The 18960-nt window shown below is 47.4% G+C and overlaps 1 protein-coding gene and 1 pseudogene across 2 annotated transcripts; one reads left to right on the forward strand and one right to left on the reverse strand.

The window, feature by feature from the left end:
- LOC308523717 (polyadenylate-binding protein 4-like) lies at positions 1–646 on the reverse strand (annotated as a pseudogene). Its single transcript has one exon. The product of its transcript is annotated as a polyadenylate-binding protein 4-like (transcript).
- Positions 647–13373: 12727 nt separating this feature from the next.
- Positions 13374–18518, forward strand: PROCR (protein C receptor). Its single transcript, XM_081097514.1, has 4 exons — positions 13374–13627; positions 16053–16304; positions 16639–16917; positions 17162–18518. The coding sequence occupies exons 1-4, from the start codon at positions 13549–13551 to the stop codon at positions 17275–17277; spliced, it is 726 nt and encodes a 241-aa protein (XP_080953640.1). The 5' UTR covers positions 13374–13548; the 3' UTR covers positions 17278–18518.
- Positions 18519–18960: the final 442 nt, after the last annotated feature.

Here is an 18960-nt window from a genome sequence, read left to right on the forward strand (position 1 = left end):
CTAAGTGACTGCTTTGGTTGTCTCCTCAGGAGATGAGAAGCAGACAGAGCCAAACCCTTTGCTTCTCCCATCCTCCAGCATTACCTTAGCACTGGTGATGGATCCGAAAAGAGAAAACTCTTTCCTTAACTTCTCATCGCCAATGGTGTCATCCAAGTTCTTAATATAGAGATTCACCCCCTGATATCGACTAATTCTCTCTTGCTTCAGCTGTTCAAATTTCCATTTTAACTCAGCCTGCTGTTCCACTGTCTTCTGTGCACAGCCTACAGAAATGACTTTCCCACTTATTTCTTTTCCATTCATTTCTTCTACAGCCTTTTTGGCATCCTCATGTTTTTTGTAATTCACAAAGCCTTTGGATTTCCCACTGGGATCTCATCACCTAGACACTCAGGGTCTTACCAAACTGGCTGAACAGCTCTTTCATACTCTCTTCATCCACTCCTTCCCCAAAGTTTTTGATATACACATTGGTGAACTTGGCTTTGGCTTCGAGCTCGGCTTCCAGCTCTTTTCCAGACTTGCATCTGCCCACAAACACTTGGGCAGTCATTGGGCGCATGCCGTTCATCTTGTTGATGGCTTTGTCTGCAGCCTCTTGGGTCTCAGAGTGAACAAAGGCATAACCGTTCTCATAAGCCATTCTCATCACACATCACCTTGTAGGACAGAATGTTTTTGTTAGGTCCGCTCTGAAAGGAGCCAGGCCACGAGACGTGAGAGTTTAAGCAATTTCATTGCCCACTCTCACAGCGGGGCTGAGACCAGTGCGTGGGTGTCAGCCGCAAGGGGATGGCTAGGTTCTCTTATATAGGGTAAAAGTATGCCTTGTAGGGTCAGGCTGTGAGTGCGCAAGTTGGTCAAGTGGAAGGTGTTAGGCCCAGATTTCAAGATCCCCAATAGACCACCAGGGAGCCAGCCAAGTCCGATGCAAAAGCAGAGAGTCTTTTATTATTATTACTAGAGGCCCGGTGCACAAAAATTTGTGCACTCGGGGGGAAGGCGGGGGGGGGGGGGGGGTCCCTCAGCCTGGCCTGTGCCCTCTCGCAGTCTGGGACCCCTTGGGAGATAACGACCTGCTGGCTTAGGCCTGCTCCCGGGTGGCAGAGGGCAGGCCTAATCCCTAGGTGCAGCCCCTGGTCGGGCTCAGAGCAAGGCCAATTGGGGAGTTGGGGTGCCGCTCCCTGTCATGCACAGAGCAGGGCGGATTGGGAGGTTGCGATGCCACCCTCAGTCACGCTCAGGGTAGGGCCGATCGGGGGGTTTGGGCACCGCCCCCTTTCATGCTGATCCCGGTGCCGGGAGGCCTCTCGGCTCCGCTGATCCCGGTGCTGGGAGGCCTCGTGGCTCCGCTGATCCCGGTGCTGGGAGGCATATTACCCTTTTACTATATAGGATAGAGGCCTGGTGCATGGGTGGGGCTGGCTGGTTTGCCCTGAAGGGTGTCCTGGATCAGGGTTGGGGTCCCCACTGGGGTGCCTGGCCAGCCTGGGTGAGGGGATGATGGCTGTTTGCAGCTGGTCACACACCCTTCAGAGTGGGGGTCCCCACTGGGGTGCCTAGCCAGTCTGGGTGAGGGGCTGAGGGCTGTTTTCAGGCTGGGACTGAAGCTCCCAACCGCTCCTTTTTTTCTTTTTTTTAAAAATTCTGGGCCAGCTTTAGCCTGGCTCCAGCTCTGAGGCTTCTGCTGCTGAAAGCAGGTATCTGGTTTGTTTAGGTTCTGTAATCGAAACTCTGTATCAACTCCAGCTCTGAGATCCCAGCTCGCTGAAAGCTCGTTTCTGGGGTTTTGTTTAGCTTCTATATTTGTAACTATGTTTCAAACTGCAGGCTCAGAGGCCGGCAAGGCAGGCGGGGAACATTGCAGTCCTCCGTCACTGAAGCAAGCAAGCCTCATGTTCAGTTTAAGCTGCCTGGCTGCAGGCCGCCATGTTGGCTGGCAGTTAATTTGCATATCACCCTGATTAGCCAATGGGAAGGGTATCAGTCATACGCCAATTACCATGTTTCTCTTTTATTAGATAGGATTACAGACCCGGGTCTGGCTCCCAGCCTCCAGCGACGCAACGGCGAGACGAGAGTGGCAGCCCCGTGGGAAAAAGGGGTTTTAATAGGGGGGTTGGAGTGAGGGGAGGAGAGATGACTGTGGGCCCTGCCGATTGGCCAGGTGCAAGTCGGGTCTTGTTACACAGGATGTGGTCATATTTATGGCACGTATGTCCCTTGATTGTCATTGGTTAGTTTAAAGAAATCCTGGGTGTGGCTAGCAGAGGCTTGGGCTTCCGGGAAGAAGCCTTTGCCAAGCACATGGCCAAGGTAAGATGGAGGGCGTAGCCCTCGCCCTTTCAAAGGGAGGGCACCAGTCAGTCAAGGGAGAAGAGTGCACTGGTCAGTCAGGCAGAGAGGATTCTTATCTCGCTTCTGCAGATGCAGGCCTTCTGCCCCAAGCTAGGGGAAAAGGCTTATTTCAGAAAGCATGTCCAAGCAGGAGAGATTCAGGGTAGTTCACCTTAACAATGTCCAAAAGCAGAAAAAGTACCACAAAGTGCCTTGCCATCTATCAATTTGTCCAAGTTCTTGATGAAGATCTTTCCCACACCAGATTTTTCCTAAGAGGAATCCCTTATGTTTCGGACTGGCTTTCCCGTAACCACATCCAAGTTCATAGTATTCAAGGCCCGCTCAGCGTCAGAGGCTGGAAGCTGATGTGGATGCTCAGCGTCAGTGTCTAGAAGCTGACGTAGGTATAACCCTGGGGGCGGCCGACCTGGATGGACAGCACAGGGCCCGCAGGGCTGAACTGTGCATACAGCCTGGGTGACCTCTGAGCGCAGGCAGCCACGTACAGGGAGGCCAGGGAGTAGCTGTGGCGGCAGCGTTCATCTCCCCAGCCCCCACCACCCCAAGGCCCGCCAGGAGGACTTCTTACAGGACCACACAGGACAAAGGGGATCTTCTCGGAGGCGGGCCGCGCTGGCCCACAGAAGTTGGCGCAGGCTCGGCAGCAGGAGGGCACTCAGAGCTCGGAGTTCGGCACAGCTGGCTCCAGGCTGCAGGGCCACAGACAAGATCCTCGCAGAGACAATATGCCCCCCCCCCCCCTCGCGGGAGTTTGTAATTTTCAGCTGTCCTGGTCTGAAGCGCCAAATTTCCAAAAAAAACGTATGAAAATGGGGACTTCCCTCTAAATTACAAACAATCTTAAAGAGCCAACAAAACAGTGCCCACGCGGCCTTCAGGACACAGGTTTCTCTTCAAATACAGGCTTTTGGCGGCTTAAGATGACAGCAGCCAGTGGGTGCCGGCTCGGCCAGCCTGGGCCACGCGCAGCCACCTCCACGCAGGGCCGCCAAGAGCAGGGCGGACACGTGGCCGCGGGGAGGGCAGCGCGGGGCGGGGCGGGGCGGGCAGAGGCACGTGGACAGGCGCGGCTCACCACAGATGATGGGGACCACAGACAGGCCGGATGCCCAGGGTGGGCGGTGGCTGCCGCAGGCTCGGCAGGCTGCAAAAGTGACTTTCCCGTGGGTTCTCCGAGGAGGATTCTCTTTCTCTCTCTCTCTCTCTCTCTCTCTCTCTCTCTCTCTCTCTCTCTTTCTCTCTCTCTCCTTTTCTTTTCTTTGTTTTCTTCTTTTCTTTCCTTCCTTCCTTCCTTCCTTCCTTCCTTCCTTCCTTCCTTCCTTCCTTCCTTTTCTCTCTCTCTCTCTCTTTTTCTCTTTCATTCTTTCTTTTATTTTTTTATCTTTTTCTTCTTTAGGCTACTGAGCCAAAGTAGCAGAGGCTGCGGCAACCCTGAGTGGAGAGAGCCAGCCAAGACCCTCTTGAAGAACAAAGTGGGAAGACTTGATCTTAAGATTTGAAGATGAATTATATACCTACTAGAGGTCTGGTGCATGAAATCATGCACTGGAGCGGGGGGGCGGGGGGGGGGGGCGGTGGCCTCAGCCTGGCCTGTGCCCTCTTGTAGTCCGGGACTGCTCGCCCCTAAGTGCTCACTTGCCTGCCTGCCTGATTGTCCCTAACTGCTCGCCTGCCTGCCTGATCACCCCTAACCGCTCACCTTCCTGCCTGCTCAGTGCGCGTCATAGCCACTGGTCATTCTGGTCGTTCCGCCGTAAAGGTCACTTAGGCTTTTATTATATAGATAGTAACTGTGATAACGTGGCATTGGTGCAGGGTGGGACAACCAGGCCATTGAAGCAGAATAAACACGTTCACTGTAAGTCAGAGATGCCACTGAGATCATGAAAGAGGAGCAGACTTTCCATAAGCAGAGCTGGGACAACTGGATATCCACGTAAGAGAAACTAATCATGACCTCTACCTCACACCATACACTTAAAAGTGAAAGACAAAACTATAAAGCTTTTGAAGATAAATAGGAGAATGTCTTCTTGTCACTCCATGGGTTACACCTAGTCAGCTTCCAGCCACTGATGCTGAGCGGGCCTTGAATACTATGAACTTTGATGTGATTAAGGGAAAGCCAATCTACAACACATGGTCGCAGAGGGATCCCAGGGTAGAGAGAGATTTCTTAAACAATGTTAACGTAAAAACATTCAAACCTGTAAAGAATTTTTGTGAGTTTATTTGAGCCAAACTGTCGACAATTGCCCAGAAGCAGTATCTCAATGGATAGGGATAATGCTCCAGAGAATGGCAGTTTTTCATCTAATTTTATACATTGCAATCAAAGGAGGGGATGTAGGTACGTTACATGAAATCCACTGGTGATAGATTAGAGAGGTAGGAGAAAGCAAAGGGTTGGGGGAAACTCTGGGATTGGATAAAAAGTAAAATGATAGACACATACTTAGGTGGGTGCAGGATAGTGAACAGTCAACAATTAACATCTATATATATAAAAGCCTAAGCAAGCAACCGGCCAACTGGCTGACCAGCCAACCAGCCGACCATCCAGTAGCTATGATGCTCACTGACCACCAGCGAGCAGATGCTCAATGCTGGAGTGGAAACCACAGGCATGGAAACATGGGACAGACTGATGAATCTAAGAAGGAAGGGGGGAGGAGGGAGGGCAGGAAGAGATTAACCAAAGATCTTATATGCATACTAGAGGCCCAGTGCACGGATTCCTGCACCGGTGGGTCCCTCAGCCTGGCCTGTGGGGATCGAGCCAAAACCAGCTCTCCGACATCCCCCAAGGGGTCCCCGATTGTGAGAGGGTGAAGGCCAGGCTGAGGGACCCCACTGGTGCATAAATTCATGCACTGGGCCTCTAGTGATAATAACAATGGAGGAATTTGTGATGTCTGTCCTGGCACCCAGACACATTAGATTGTGTCCCAAGGGGTCCTGAAAAAGGGAAGTTACAACTTACCCAGACATTTCAAGGATATATTATCATAGATACAAAAAGGCAGGCTAAAGTAAAGGTAAAGGTTGACCTCGTCGATGAAGATACCGGCCTAGGATGAAACTACCCACCTTAACTGCTTTTATTTATTTATTTTTTCTTTTTTTTCTTTTTTATTTTTTTTTATTTATTTATTTTTATTGCTTAAAGTATTACAAAGGGTATTACATATGTGTCCATTTTATCCCCCCGCCCTAGACAGTCCCCCAGCCTCCCCTATCCCCCAGTGTCTTATGTCCATTGGTTATGCTTATATGCATGCATACAAGTCCTTTAGTTGATCTCTTACCCCCTACCTCCTGCCCCCCAACCCTCCCCGGCCTTCCCACTGCAGTTTGACAATCTGTTTGAGGCAGCTCTGCCTCTGTATCTATTATTGTTCAAAAGTTTATAATGGTCTCTATTATCCATGAATGAGTGAGATCATGTGGTATGTTTCCTTCATTGACTGGCTTATTTCACTTTAGTTACAGTTTAATTTCAGACCATCCTTTGTGGTTACTGTAGGTCTCTGAATTTGCAAGACTGCCATGCCGGCCTTCCCTGAGCTTGTCAGGTTAGCATGTGGCCCCTTTCACCCACAACAAGGTACAAAAAGCATGAACTAATGGAAAAGACTGATAAAATTGGGAACTTCTTAAATTAGGAACCTCTGTGTGCCATGCCTAAAAACAAGATAAATAAAGTGAAGAGATAACATTTATGTGCTCTGTGCTCAGGAAACCAGGAGGAAGAGAATTGGCTGAGACTGCAGTACATGAGAAGATAAGTCTGGAAAGATAGGCAGAAGTCAAGTCTGGAGTACCAGGCTCCCACTATGTGCTGGGCAGGCAAGAGCTGGAATCATCCCGACTTTATGAAGCTTCTTGTCAAGTTTCTTCACTTGGGTTGTGTTAGTGTCCACAGGGGAAAATCTTGAGTAAGATTAAACTTGTACTTCGTGTCTACCCTCCATTCTTCCTGCTGCAGGATCAGTTCTGTTTGCTGCCCCAAAGCCAAATTCCTTTCTTATCTCTCTCACACACCAAATGTGTACTGTGTTCCGTCACTTTGTATGAGTCATCTCATCTATCCTCAAAAGATGGTCTAAGAATTAAGAAAGCATATTTTGGAGTCCACTCACCTGGGTTTGAGACCCAACTGTTATTTACTAGTTGGGTCAGTTCACTCTTCTGTGCCTCTGTGTCCTCATCTGTAACATGGGAATAATGGCTGTTTTTCATACTTTCCATAGGGCACAAGTGAGAATAAAACACATGCACTCTGCTTACGTAATACTGTGGCCTGCACATTGTAAATTCTCAATACGCGTTATTGTTATTCCACATCCTAAGGGGGAAGTGAGCTGTGGACTGCACTTTGTTGGTATCTGAGTTGGGCCCTGCTTGGTTAAACTGTATATCTTCACTAGCCAGCAGGAGAGGGAGCGGGCTGGTTCTCTGAAGTTCAACTGGGCCCATTGCCAGTCCCTGGCTCAGCTTGGCTCCCCAAAAAGGCCTCTCTCCTCACTCATTGGTGCTGCGAGCCACTGGCCCTGCTCAGCTTCCTGTCTCCCTTATCTTCCCCCAGCATTGCTCTCTGGTGTGGGAAATGCCACCACTTGCTTCCTTCCCTTTGCTCAGTGGGACCTTCATTCTTTAGCTCTCTGTCAAATCTCAGCTGCTGGCCCTGTTCCCACTCTGCTCTGTGGATATCTGCCCCTCCAAGATGGAGCACAGGCTCTGGCTCCAACTGCAGCATTTCTCTTCTCTTCCCTATCCCCAACCCTGAGGCTAGAAGAAGAAAGGGGACACCCTTCAAGTTGACCCCTCTCACCAGCTTCCCTATCCCCCGTACTCCCTTCACTCTCCCTGTACCCAATCCCATACCCCTCCTCTCTGAGGTAGGCAAGTGACGTAAACTTTCTGGGCTTTAATGACCTCATCTGTAGCATGGAAAAATGATCCTTGTGCTCTCTGCCCCAGAGGAATTGAGAAAGGACTAGCATGAATTTGGGGCATGTTTTATATTATGCATAACATAAATATTCAAGCATGTTGGATGTATGTATTCAAAAATATATTAATGGATTGTGTGATTCCCCCCAAATTTTTGAGATACTACGTGGTGATTTGCCAGGGTCCAGCCCCAGTGGTCCAGGGGTTCCCAAAGGTGTGGATGGAGTCAGTGAAGAATGAAGGGCACGGAGACAGCGTTCAGATGATCAGCATAGCCAGGTTCTCTTTTATTGTCCTGTTACAGCTGTATTTTATACTACTCGATTCTATAAGCATGCCTCTATATCATGGTATGTTTTGGGTCTTCCCTTGACCTTCTACAGTTCCTTGTTTTATGTTTATAGTTTCTTATCTGACCTTTGCTAAAAATCTTATCTCTATCTAGCTCTGTTGATTTTAATCCTATCCATTCTAGTCCAAAGGTTAGGGCTAGTTTGTTATCTCCATTCCAAGGTCACTACTCTACTGCTCTACTGTTAAGCTACAAGGAAGTAACTGAAGGAGATTATCCTATTCTGCGGCCCAAGTAAAGGTTATGTTGTTTTAGCCTTGCTGGTGGTCTTCCTTGGGACTGCCCTGCGTCGGCGGGTTTTCATAGGCTTTGGTGCTTTCCCTGGTAGGCAGACCCCTGGGGATGTGGGCCTAGCAAGTCCCAAATTTATTGCCAACAGTCTTAGTCTAAGTTCTTCATAAGTACTACACGGTATTTCTGTATCACTAGGGGGTTTTACTGATTTATTCCCTTCCTTAGTCCCATTAATCCTTAACTCCTGGGAAACATCCCCACCTGGGGAAACAACCTTTCTCGGGGAGGTGTCCCTGGTTAGAACACATAGTGCTAAGAAGGGGAGCAAACATATTAAGAACAGTATGTCATATACGCCAGGTCCCTTGAAACATATGCTGTGCAGATGTTTCTTCCCTGCAGCGACTGTGTCAAGCAGCAAGGATGGACCGGCTTCCGGCAGTGATTAAAATTACAAACTTTGGCATCAGAGACACATGGGCTCAAATTATAGCTTTTGCTGTGTAGCCTTAGGTAAGTCATTTACTCTTGCAGCGCTTCAGTATCTTTATTAGTAAAAAGGATGTTGCCCTGACCGGTTTGGCTCAATGGATAGAGCGGCGGCCTGTGGACTCAAGGTTCCCAGGTTCGATTCCAGTCAAGGGCATGTATCTTGGTTGCGGGCACATCCCCAGTGGGGAGTGTGCAGGAGGCAGCTGATCGATGTTTCTCTCTCATTGATGTTCCTAACTCTCTATCCCTCTCCCTTCCTCTCTGTAAAAAATCAATAAAATATATATATATATTTTTGCCGGAACCGGTTTGGCTCAGTGGATAGAGCGTCGGCCTGCGGACTGAAAGGTCCCAGGTTCAATCCCGGTCAAGGGCATGTACCTGGGTTGCGGGCACATCCCCAGTGGGAGTGTGCAGGAGGCAGCTGATCAATGTTTCTCTCTCATTGATGTTTCTAACTCTCTATCTCTCTCCCTTCCTCTCTGTAAAAAATCAATAAAGTATATTTAAAAAAAAAATATATATATATATATATATATATATATATATATTTTTTTTTTTTTTTTAAAAAGGATGTTAATGAAACCCATCTCACAGGGCTGGCATATGGAAAAGTGAGATTATTTATGGAAAGAGCTTAACACTGTCAGAGCACATGATAAATGTTAACTGTAATAATAATTGTTGTCTCTGCTGTTTGACTTTCAGGCACTGGAGTATGAGAGGGTGCCTGGGATAACAACTCAGAAGGGTGGTCCCTTCAGAGGTCATCTCCCCCGTAGGATATGGAATGACAATAACGTGTATTAGGACATTAAAATGTGCAAGAGGTTGCTGTTGCCACCTCTGACCATAACAGATCTTAGCTGATGGAAAAGACTTCTCTGTAACTGGCCCTGTGGATGGTGGTGTGGCCCCTATTTAACCCCAGTTAACCAGGCCCTACCTGCATAGATCAAAGACTCACAACACTGAATTTCAAATTGGTTCAATCATATACTTTTTCACCCTCTGTCCCAAAGCACCTTTCAAGCACTCAAGGAAGAAAAAAGGCAAAGCAAAAAGATGCACAAACTAGGAATCAGCAAAACCAAAATGGAGTGCCATTTTGCACCCAGCCATCTGACAATACCAAGAGTTGGCAAGGGTTTGGAGCAAGGCCATGCATGTGCGCTACTGGGAATATAAATTGGCTGAAACATTTTGTAAAATAGTTTGGCAGTATCTAGTAAACTTGAAGATGCAGATACCCCATGACTCAGCTATTCCACTTCCAAGTTTGTACCTACAAAGATTCTCCCACAAATACACAAGAAAACATGTACAGCAAGCATGTCAAACTCGTGGCCTGCGGGCTGCATGCAGCCCACAACCAATATTTTTGTGGCCCAGCCTATATAATGGTATGTAAGAAAGGTTTTAATAAAAATTTTGCGACTTAATTTTTATAATATCTTGTTATACATAATTATTAATAACAAACTACAACGTTCACTAATGACTGATTGCTATAATCGTGTTGCATTCATTTCCCTTACATGCCTTACTGTGCACCATTTCTCTCCACTAATACTAGCAGCAAATATTTTAGCAGCCGATTGCCACATCATTAGTCTTTGACTGACTTGTTTGGTGTGCACAACAGGAAATATTTCACTTTCAGAGAACAAAAAAAAAACACACACCTGCATTATGCTTATTAATTTGTGCAGTTATTCAGTGTCTGGTAAGTTAATGTTCAAGAAAAAATATTTAAGCCCTAGCCGGTTTGGCTCAGTAGATAGAGTGTCGGCCTGTGAATTGAAAGGTCCCAGGTTCAATTCCGGTCAAGGGCACATGTCTGGGTTGCAGGCTCAATCTCTAGTGGAGGTCAGCACACATCATAGTGAGCAATAGAACTCCCAGTCTCCCAGTTGAACTCCTGCAGGGACACTTTGCATATTAGCCTTTTATATATATATATAGAGAGAGAGATTTTATATACAGATATCTTTGTTGATTTCAGAGAGAAAGGGAGAGGGAGAGAGAGACAGAAACATCAATGATGAGAGAGAATCACTGACTGGCTGCCTCCTGCACATCCCACTGGGGATCAAGCCCGCAAACCAGGCATGTGCCCCTGACCGGAATCGAACCCGGAATTGAACCCGGACCCTTCAGTCCACAGGCTGATGCTCTCTCCACTGAGCCAAACCAGCCAGGGCAAAATGTTCTATTATTTGTTAACGAGTACTCATTTATTTCAGCCCTTTGTATTCAGCATATCTCTATCAAAATAAACCTACGTTTCTATGAAAATTGAAGCTTTTGTTTTATTACAGCCCACATAAACTTAAGTCTTGTTTGTTTGGCCCATGTTAGCCTTTGAGTTTGACATGCTTGTTTGTAATAGCAAAAAACTGGGGAAAAAATTGAATGATTAACAGTAGGAGAATGAATGAATTGTGACATACTTATAAAAAGGCATACTATAAAGCAGTGGAGATTAATGGAGCTACACATAATGACAAGGATGAATTTTATTAATATGTTAGGTGAAGCAAGTTACATAGGAATTTGTGCACTTCAATACCATTTATAGAAAATTCAAAATAATATATATTGCTTAGAGAGAGATATATGTGTAGTATAAGTACATAGAAATGTAAGGGGATGAAAAATAGCAATTTATGATTAGTGGTTACTTTGATGATAGAGGGGAGAGATGTGCAATTGAGGAGGAGTACACAGGAGGTTTCAATGATAATATTTCATTTCTTATGCTGGGTGGTGGGGACATGTATGTATGTAATAAAATTCTTCAAGCATGAAATAATTCTTCACATATAAAATATTTATAATATCCTATATAATAAAGAGGTGATATGCAAATTGACCCTCATTCCATCACACCATCACAAGATGGCTGCACCCACAGTGGAGGCAGGGTTCCTGTAACAAGCTATCAGCAGGACCTGAGGCCGTGCCCCCCCACCCTGGCACCAGGCCAGGGGACCTGAGAGTTCGCTGGGGGACCTGAGGCTGCACCCCCCACCCAGCAGGGCTTGACGGGGGCCCTAAGCCTGTGCCCCCTGCCTGGCACTGGACCAGGGGACCTGAAACTGCGCCCCTACCCTAGCGGGGCTTGATGGGTGTCAGGCTGGCTGGGTCTGAATCTTGCCCAATGGGGGTGGGGCCGGCCAGGTCTGGGTCTCACGTGATTTTGAGGTGCATGTGGGTGGATGGGGACTTGACTCTGGGTCCCACGGCATGCCCCAGACTCTGACAGGAAGATTTTAATACACATTTTACTAATTTTCTATCATCTCTGACACTTCTATTATAGAGAAAGGGCAAATAGCATTATTAAAATATTACCTCTAATTAATTCCCTTTTAATGTGCACAAATTTCGTGTACCGGGCCACTAGTTTTTTTTATAAAAGGCAAGACTATAATTGGCATTGATTTAAGTTCTTCCACTTTTCTTGAGACCAGGAAAATAAGGCCCCAGTTCTTCTGAGTAGACTATTTTGGTAAGCTGGAAAAAGACTGTGATGTTACTTCTAAGCTAGTTTGCAACAACTAGGAGGTGAGCATGGACATTCTTGCATATAATCAATTTAGAGACTAGGAACCTGGTATGTGTCCAGGGTTTGCCCCGATTCCACTATGACATCAACTCTCCCTCTAAGAAACAGTGTATAGCCCTTTCTCTCTAATCCCATTCCCCAAAGATTGGGGATTTCTATTGACAGAATCCTTCCAGACATATACACATCTGTGAAAAATTTTAAACTAAAAATAGATGGAATTATACTATATGTATTTGCCACACTTCCTTTATTTACTTATCAATGGCTCATTTCAGTACATCAGCTCATAATGATCTGCTACTCTCTTCTGCAATAATTTACCACTTAAAACTTCTATTTTTAATTCAACAAGAGACATATGATCACATTCTAGATGCAAAATTTTCCAATAATAGAGTGATAAAACCCTTCACAAATTAGAGTGTAAAGCCTTTCACAAGATTGCCACCCCTAACATACACACACACACACACACACACACACACACACAGACATTCTTAGTCTCAGGCCCCTCCCTGGAGGTAAACCACTGCTATATTTACAGTACGTCCTTCCAGATTCACTTACTCCCATAAAGAAATAGGTTGTTTAGTTGCTGTGTGTGTAGTTCACATATAAATAGTTCCAAACTGAACATAACATCCTGCAACTTACTCTTGGAGATTTATGCACATCATAACTGTCTCATTCAGTCATCCATTAGCTGATAATACTATAGGCCTGATGCACGAAATTTGTGCAATAATAGGCCTTCCTTCCCCCTGGCTGCCGGCACCGGCTTCCTTCTGGCGCCCAGGACCCAGGCTTCCCTCGAAGCCCTGGCTTGGTCTGGAAGGACGTCCAGAAGGATGTCTGGTCTAATTAGCATATTACACTAATAAGATTGTGACTTCAGTTTAAAAACTATTGCTTTAAATAACCAATCCTCTATTGAGAATTATATTGGTCATAATTATCTCCTATTACAAATAAATGAGCTGCTCTATACTCATCTCGTGACTATTTCTGAGTGCAAGATCCCTGATTGTGTAATTACTATTTTCTTCAAATTCTTATAAAAATGTAGCCAGCATGCAGGAAAACAATTCTAATTCCTGATCTGTGACCACCATGAGGCATAAACTTTGGGCAAGTCCCTGAACCTCTCTGGACCTCGGTCTCCTCAATAGTCACCTGCTGGTTCCTAGAGTCTGCTCTAAGTTGATTGAAAACAGATGCCCCACCCCCTGACTCAGCGAGGGCAGGACTTCTGGAAGCCCCTGCTCCCCCTTTTCCGCCTCTCCCTGTTCCTCAGAAGCAGTTTAGGGAAAAGGGAAAAGGCAGGTCTGGGCAGGAGAATTCGATGCAGGGCGGGGCCGGGGGCGGGCAAGAGGAGGCCGGCCCCCTAGTAGGAAATGAGCCGGGGTTGGAATAACACTTTAAAGGCCTGGCGTCCTCTTCTTCCTCCCATTCCCTGGTCACCTTCCAGCTCCTCCGTTCAGCTTTCTCCCCTCCCAGGCGGTCCTCACGCCCCTGGGCTGCAGTCAGTGGGAGCCCCTGCCAAAGCCAGGAGTACAGGTGGGATCAAGGTCCCAGGATGTTGAGAACATTGCTGCCACTGCTGCTTCTACTGATTCTGCCTGGCAGGGCCCTTTGTATCCCGGAAACTTCCGATGGTGAGTGGGGGCTGAGGCGGAGGGGGAGGGGGAGGGGGAGGGGGAGGGAGGTCACACCTCCTGCCTCAGGATGGCTCTTGGGGTATGTGGGCTAGACCAGAGGAGAGCTTATTCACTGTGTCTGTATTGTGGCCTGCTGGGTCTCTCTATAGGGCAGGCAGGGCTCCGGGGACTGGTGTGTGTTCCAAAGCCAGGTGAGAGAGGGGAAGACGGAGAAGGCTGGTGGTGGGGGTGGACAACACCAGAAAGATGGGAAAGGGACTGGTAGAAGCGTTGAGGGAATTAGCCTCAGGGAGAGGGGATGGGGTAAAGTCTGGAGAAGGAGAGCTGAGGGTGATGGTGGATGGGGGTGAATCTAGGGAAGATGGGAAGACACCCAGAGATGAATTGAGAAATGAAAATAATTGGAGGACGTGGAGAACTGAGGGAATACTTGGGGAAAGATTGGGGCTGAGGCATGTGAGGCAGAAAAGGAGAACAGAGAAAGTGGAGGAAAACTGGGGACAGTTGGTGAGGGGACGCTGGGGAAAAAGAAGCTGTTGTCAGCGGGAGAACTCAGGAGATCAGCTGCCTGAAGTGGGGGAAGCACAGAAGGGGGGTGATTGCCCTTCATTGCAATTGCACAAGGCCTCTTCTTTCTCCCACAATCTCTATAGCTTTAGTCTCCCCTTCTGAGAGGGAGTGAATAATAACCAGAATTCAATGAGTGTTCACTATGGTTAAAGCATGTGTTGCCTCATTTAACCCCCACAAACTCTCTACAAGGGATGTAGTATTATCTCCATTTCACAGAGGAGGAGACGGGGGCACACAGCAGTTAAGAACCTGTCTAAGGTTATCCACACAGATGTACTTATTCACACCTGCAGACACAGAGCACTTCTCAAATGCAAACGTGGTCACAGCACAGATTTGCAACCCCGGACTCATTCCCTCCTCAGACATTTTCTAGGCACCAAATCTGTGCCAGGCCCTTACTAGGCGTAGGAGGTAGAGATACCGTATGAACCTGTAGCCTAGAGGAGCCCATGGTAGCCTGTGTGTTTACAGACAGTTATGTGGAAACTTGGGTCATTGAAACGGGTCCACTGTCTGGAAGGATAAAGAGAAGAGGCATCAGGAAAACTCCTCCAAGGAGAGAACAACCAAGTTGGGTCTTGAAGCATGAACAGAAGTTTGCCAGGAAGCAGAGCAACCCGGACATGCTATTTACATGTCAGTCAAAAGGCAGCATGAGGAGTTTGATACAGCCAAGCACTGGGCAGAGACTGAAAAAGGCAGCAGGGGCCTGGTCCCCTTAAAATCCATGCTAAAGACTTTGGACTTGATTCTGTGGACAGATATCCTATAAGGAGTCAGTATAGCTGGCTGACTAAGAATGCTAGACTCAGACTGCTTGCATTCAAATCTTGGCTCTGTTATACCATTTTAGCCTGTTTCCCGTATGGACTGGGGTTAATAATAGTAGCTCCTGTATTGAGTTAAAGGAAGGAAGGCACAAATAACATAATAATGCGTGTACAGTGCCCAGGTCATAATAAGCCCAATAGCTATTATTATTGTTGTTGTTGTTGTTATTGATAGGGGAGTGTGTCACTGGAGGACTTTACATTTTTTTATTTTTTTGTTAATCCTCACCTGAGGATGTTTTTTTTCCATTGCTTTTTTTAGAGGGAGTGGAAGGGAGGGGGAGAGGCAGAGAGAGAGAAACATCAATGTGAGAGAGACACAGCAATTGGGTGCCTCCCGCATGCTTCCTGACCAGGGCTGGGTAGTGAGCCTGCAACGAGGTACATGCCCCTGACAGGAGTCGAACCTAGGACCCTCAGTCGGCGGGATGACGCTCTATCCACTGAGCCAAACCGGGCTGGGCTTCACTGGAGGATTTTAAGCAGAAGGACATAATCTTATTTCCGGGTCAGGTGGGGAGCAGATTAAAAGGGATGAAGCTGAAACATGAGGGGCAGGGGCATGAGGAAAGAAGTTGCTATCCCAGTCCCGATGAGAACCAATGAGGCCTGAAGTAGGGCTGTGGCAGAGGGGCCAGAACCGGGATTTTTATTGTAGGCCAGGAATTGTTGGCCAGCTGGAAATGAGGGGGCGGGGTGAGAGAGAGAAGGGAGGTCAGAGTGGGTCTGCCACTGACTGTCTGGCTTACCCTCAGGCAAGTGGCTTCTCCTCTCTGGCCTCAGTTTCCTCGTTTGTAAAATGAAGATAATAATCCCTGTCCTCCCCTCCTGGCAGGGTTACTGTGAGCATTAAATGGGAGGAAGGGTGGGAGGACACTTTGTAGTTTACGAAGGGCCGAGAAGGTGGGCGGCCGGCTTCTGGAGACGGGGTTATTATCGCCGGCTCCTCGCCGACCCATTCCGCGCCAGCCCCTCTCAGGCCAGCCAGGGACCAACGCACTGACTTCCGCCCCCAGGTGCTCAGAACCTCCACATGCTCCAGATCTCCTACTTCCCACACCCTGGCCAAGTGTTGTACCAAGGCAACGCGTCGCTGGGGGGGCAGCTGACGCACTTGCTGGAAGGCCAGGACTCCAACATCACGATTCTTCAGCTGCACCCCTTGCAGGAGCCCCAGAGCTGGGCGCACACAGAGGAAAGCGTGCGGCTCTACCTGAGCAACTTCCAAAACATAGTGCGGCTAGTACACCTGGAGCGGGGCGTGGCCTGTGAGTGGGTCACGCTTGGGGGGCGTGGCCTGGGGTGGGGACCTGTGGGTTCCCAGAGGGGTCTTGTGGATGGACCTGGCACACCTGGGCGTGGTCCTGTGGGGGCGGGAGGCTCTCAGGAGCCCAGTGGTGCCCTGGCACGGGCATTTACTGATTGCTGGGTAAGAGCTTGAGGCTGGAGAGGAGTCCGAGCCTTCTGTCAGGCCTTCCTCCTGCTGGCATGATCTTGACGTAGACCCACCCTGAAACCCTAAAGTTCACTTCCCCCAGGTGAACATCCCTACACCTGGCACCCTCTCCACACATCCCCTTGACCCTGAACCCCCCTCCACAGTTCCTCTGACCGTTCGCTGCTTCCTGGGCTGTGAGCTGCCTCCTGAGGGCTCCAGGGCCCATACCTTCTTTGAAGTGACTGTGAATGGGAGCTCTTTTGTGAGTTTCCAGCCAGAGGCTGCCTCCTGGGTGGCAGGGTCCCAGGCCAGCTCTACAGTGGTCACCTACACCCTGCGCCAGCTCAACGCCTACAATCGTACTCGGTATGATCTGCAGGATTTCCTGCAGAACACCTGTGTGCAGTACGTGAAAGAACACCTCACCACAAAAACCTTGAAAGGTATGGTGGGATTGGCCATGGGCCTGTAGGTTGGGTAGGTTCCAGGCAAATGGATGGACCTGAAGGATGGAGACCTTGAGCAACAGGACTCCCAGGGCTGGGAGTTTGGGACAGAGTACACACAGCTTAAGTCACTTGGTGAACTAGTCCCCTACCTTTGGGGCAGAAATCCCTTGGGGTTTGATTCAAACCATAGCTTCCTTGGGGGTATGTTCCTAAGGCTAACTTTCTGTATGTTCTCCAGGGAGCCAAACAAGCCGCTCCTACACTTCGCTGGTCCTGGGCATCCTGCTGGGCACTTTCATCATCGGTGGTGTGGCTGGAGGCATCTTCCTGTGCACAGGTGGACGGCTGTGTTAATTCCTCTCCAGTCCCCTCTGGAGAAGGGCTGGACTGATGGGGGCTGACAAAGAAAAACCTCAGCTCACTGAAAAAGCAAACATATTCCCCATTTGGGACATGATATCCCATGTTTGGGGTACTGGCTTTCTTCTTCCAGATCTGCCCACCAAGAGTTGGGGCGAGGGAAGGAGAGAAGGCTAGATAGACGGAGTACTTGGTTGACTAGAAAACTAAGAAGTTGCATGCTTCGTTGCATTGGTCTGACAAGTGAATGCTTGTCTATCTTTGTGAAAAACAGATGATGGAGTTGTGGTAGTGATGGTGGGGTCTATGGCCCATCCTCCAAAGACAGACGGAATCACATAACCAAGTAAAACAAGTCATCACAAAACCAAAATAAATAACATTCAGTGCCTGCAGATGTGTCAGCCATAGGAAGAGACAATGCTATGAAGGAGGTAGAAAGAAATAACTAGAGAAATGGTAGGAGTGTAAAATCCAACTAATATGGGAACAAGGAGTTATTAAATAATCAGTCAATAATAGTAATAAATTCCTTATTTATGTACAAGGCATATTATTTCCTCTACTTTGAAAATTTTCTAGAAAACTACCCTATACCCTTTGCTTCTATGTCCTTATCTCCTACTAGAGTCCCAATACATGAAGTTCATGCGAGAGTAGGCCTTTGCAGCCCCGGCTGCCTCAGCCCTTGCAGCCCCGGCTTTGTCCGGAAGGTAGTCCAGACAGTCGACCGGATGGTCGTTCCACTGTTCGGCCGTTTGGTCGATTTGCATATTACACTTTTATTATTATAGATGCGCTCTTCAACCATTGCAGTCTGACATCTCAATAAACTGCTCCAAACTCATCAATGGCCTCTAATTGTGGAAACTGCATCCTCCATGATATCTGCACATTTCACTTTGTGGACTAGAGCTATTTTTACCCCAACTTCTGAAATACCATACTTCGAATTTTTAAAAACTGTTCAATCCCTTTGCCTATACCATCTTATTCCATTTATCTTGGAAATTTTAGCTCCCTTAGAATTCCATTTTTGGGCTCCTTTTCTTTCCCTTTAAACTGTATCTTCCTGAGCAACCTACTAACTTGCATGGCTTCCAATACCATGTATCTGTGGTGATTTCTATGGGGGAGCAATATAATCTTGTTTCTGAGAGCATGTGTTTCGTCATCAGACAGACTTGAGTTTTACTTCTTTCACCAGGCATTTTAACTTCTTAAAGTCTCAATTTCTTCATAAACAAAAGGAAGGATAAAATATACAAAAAGGGTATAATAAAGATACCTACTTCATAGAGGCATTATGCATATTAAATAAGAATATATATGATATATGTACACTCAAATACAGGGTGGGGCAAAAGTAAGTTTACAGTTACGAGTATGTAAAGCAGAGTTTATTCTTGTATTATTATTTATTAATTATTGTATTATTTTTCATACGAACAATTGTAAACCTAATTTTGCCCCACCCTGTATAGCACTTGTTGTTGATCTCCAGACCATCCCCATAGGCATTCATTCTTGAAAATCATCTCTACCATAATATTCTGTAGACATTTCAGAGTCAGCATATTCAAAATAAACATATCTTTCTCCCCACACCTGTTCTTTTTCTCCTGTGGTTTACTATCAATTAAACAGAATTACCATCAAATCATATCAATGTAAAGA

The sequence above is a fragment of the Myotis nattereri genome (genome assembly GCF_964212035.1).
Source record: "Myotis nattereri genome assembly, chromosome: 8".
Classification (NCBI taxonomy): domain Eukaryota; kingdom Metazoa; phylum Chordata; class Mammalia; order Chiroptera; family Vespertilionidae; genus Myotis; species Myotis nattereri.

Bases quoted from the DNA above. Each gene is read 5' to 3' on its own strand.
- PROCR (XM_081097514.1), top strand. From the start codon at position 13,549: ATGTTGAGAACATTGCTGCCACTGCTGCTTCTACTGATTCTGCCTGGC. The intron at 16,305-16,638 runs GTGAGTGGGTCA...CCCCCTCCACAG, and splicing joins CCTGGAGCGGGGCGTGGCCT to TTCCTCTGACCGTTCGCTGC. The intron at 16,918-17,161 runs GTATGGTGGGAT...TATGTTCTCCAG, and splicing joins CACCACAAAAACCTTGAAAG to GGAGCCAAACAAGCCGCTCC.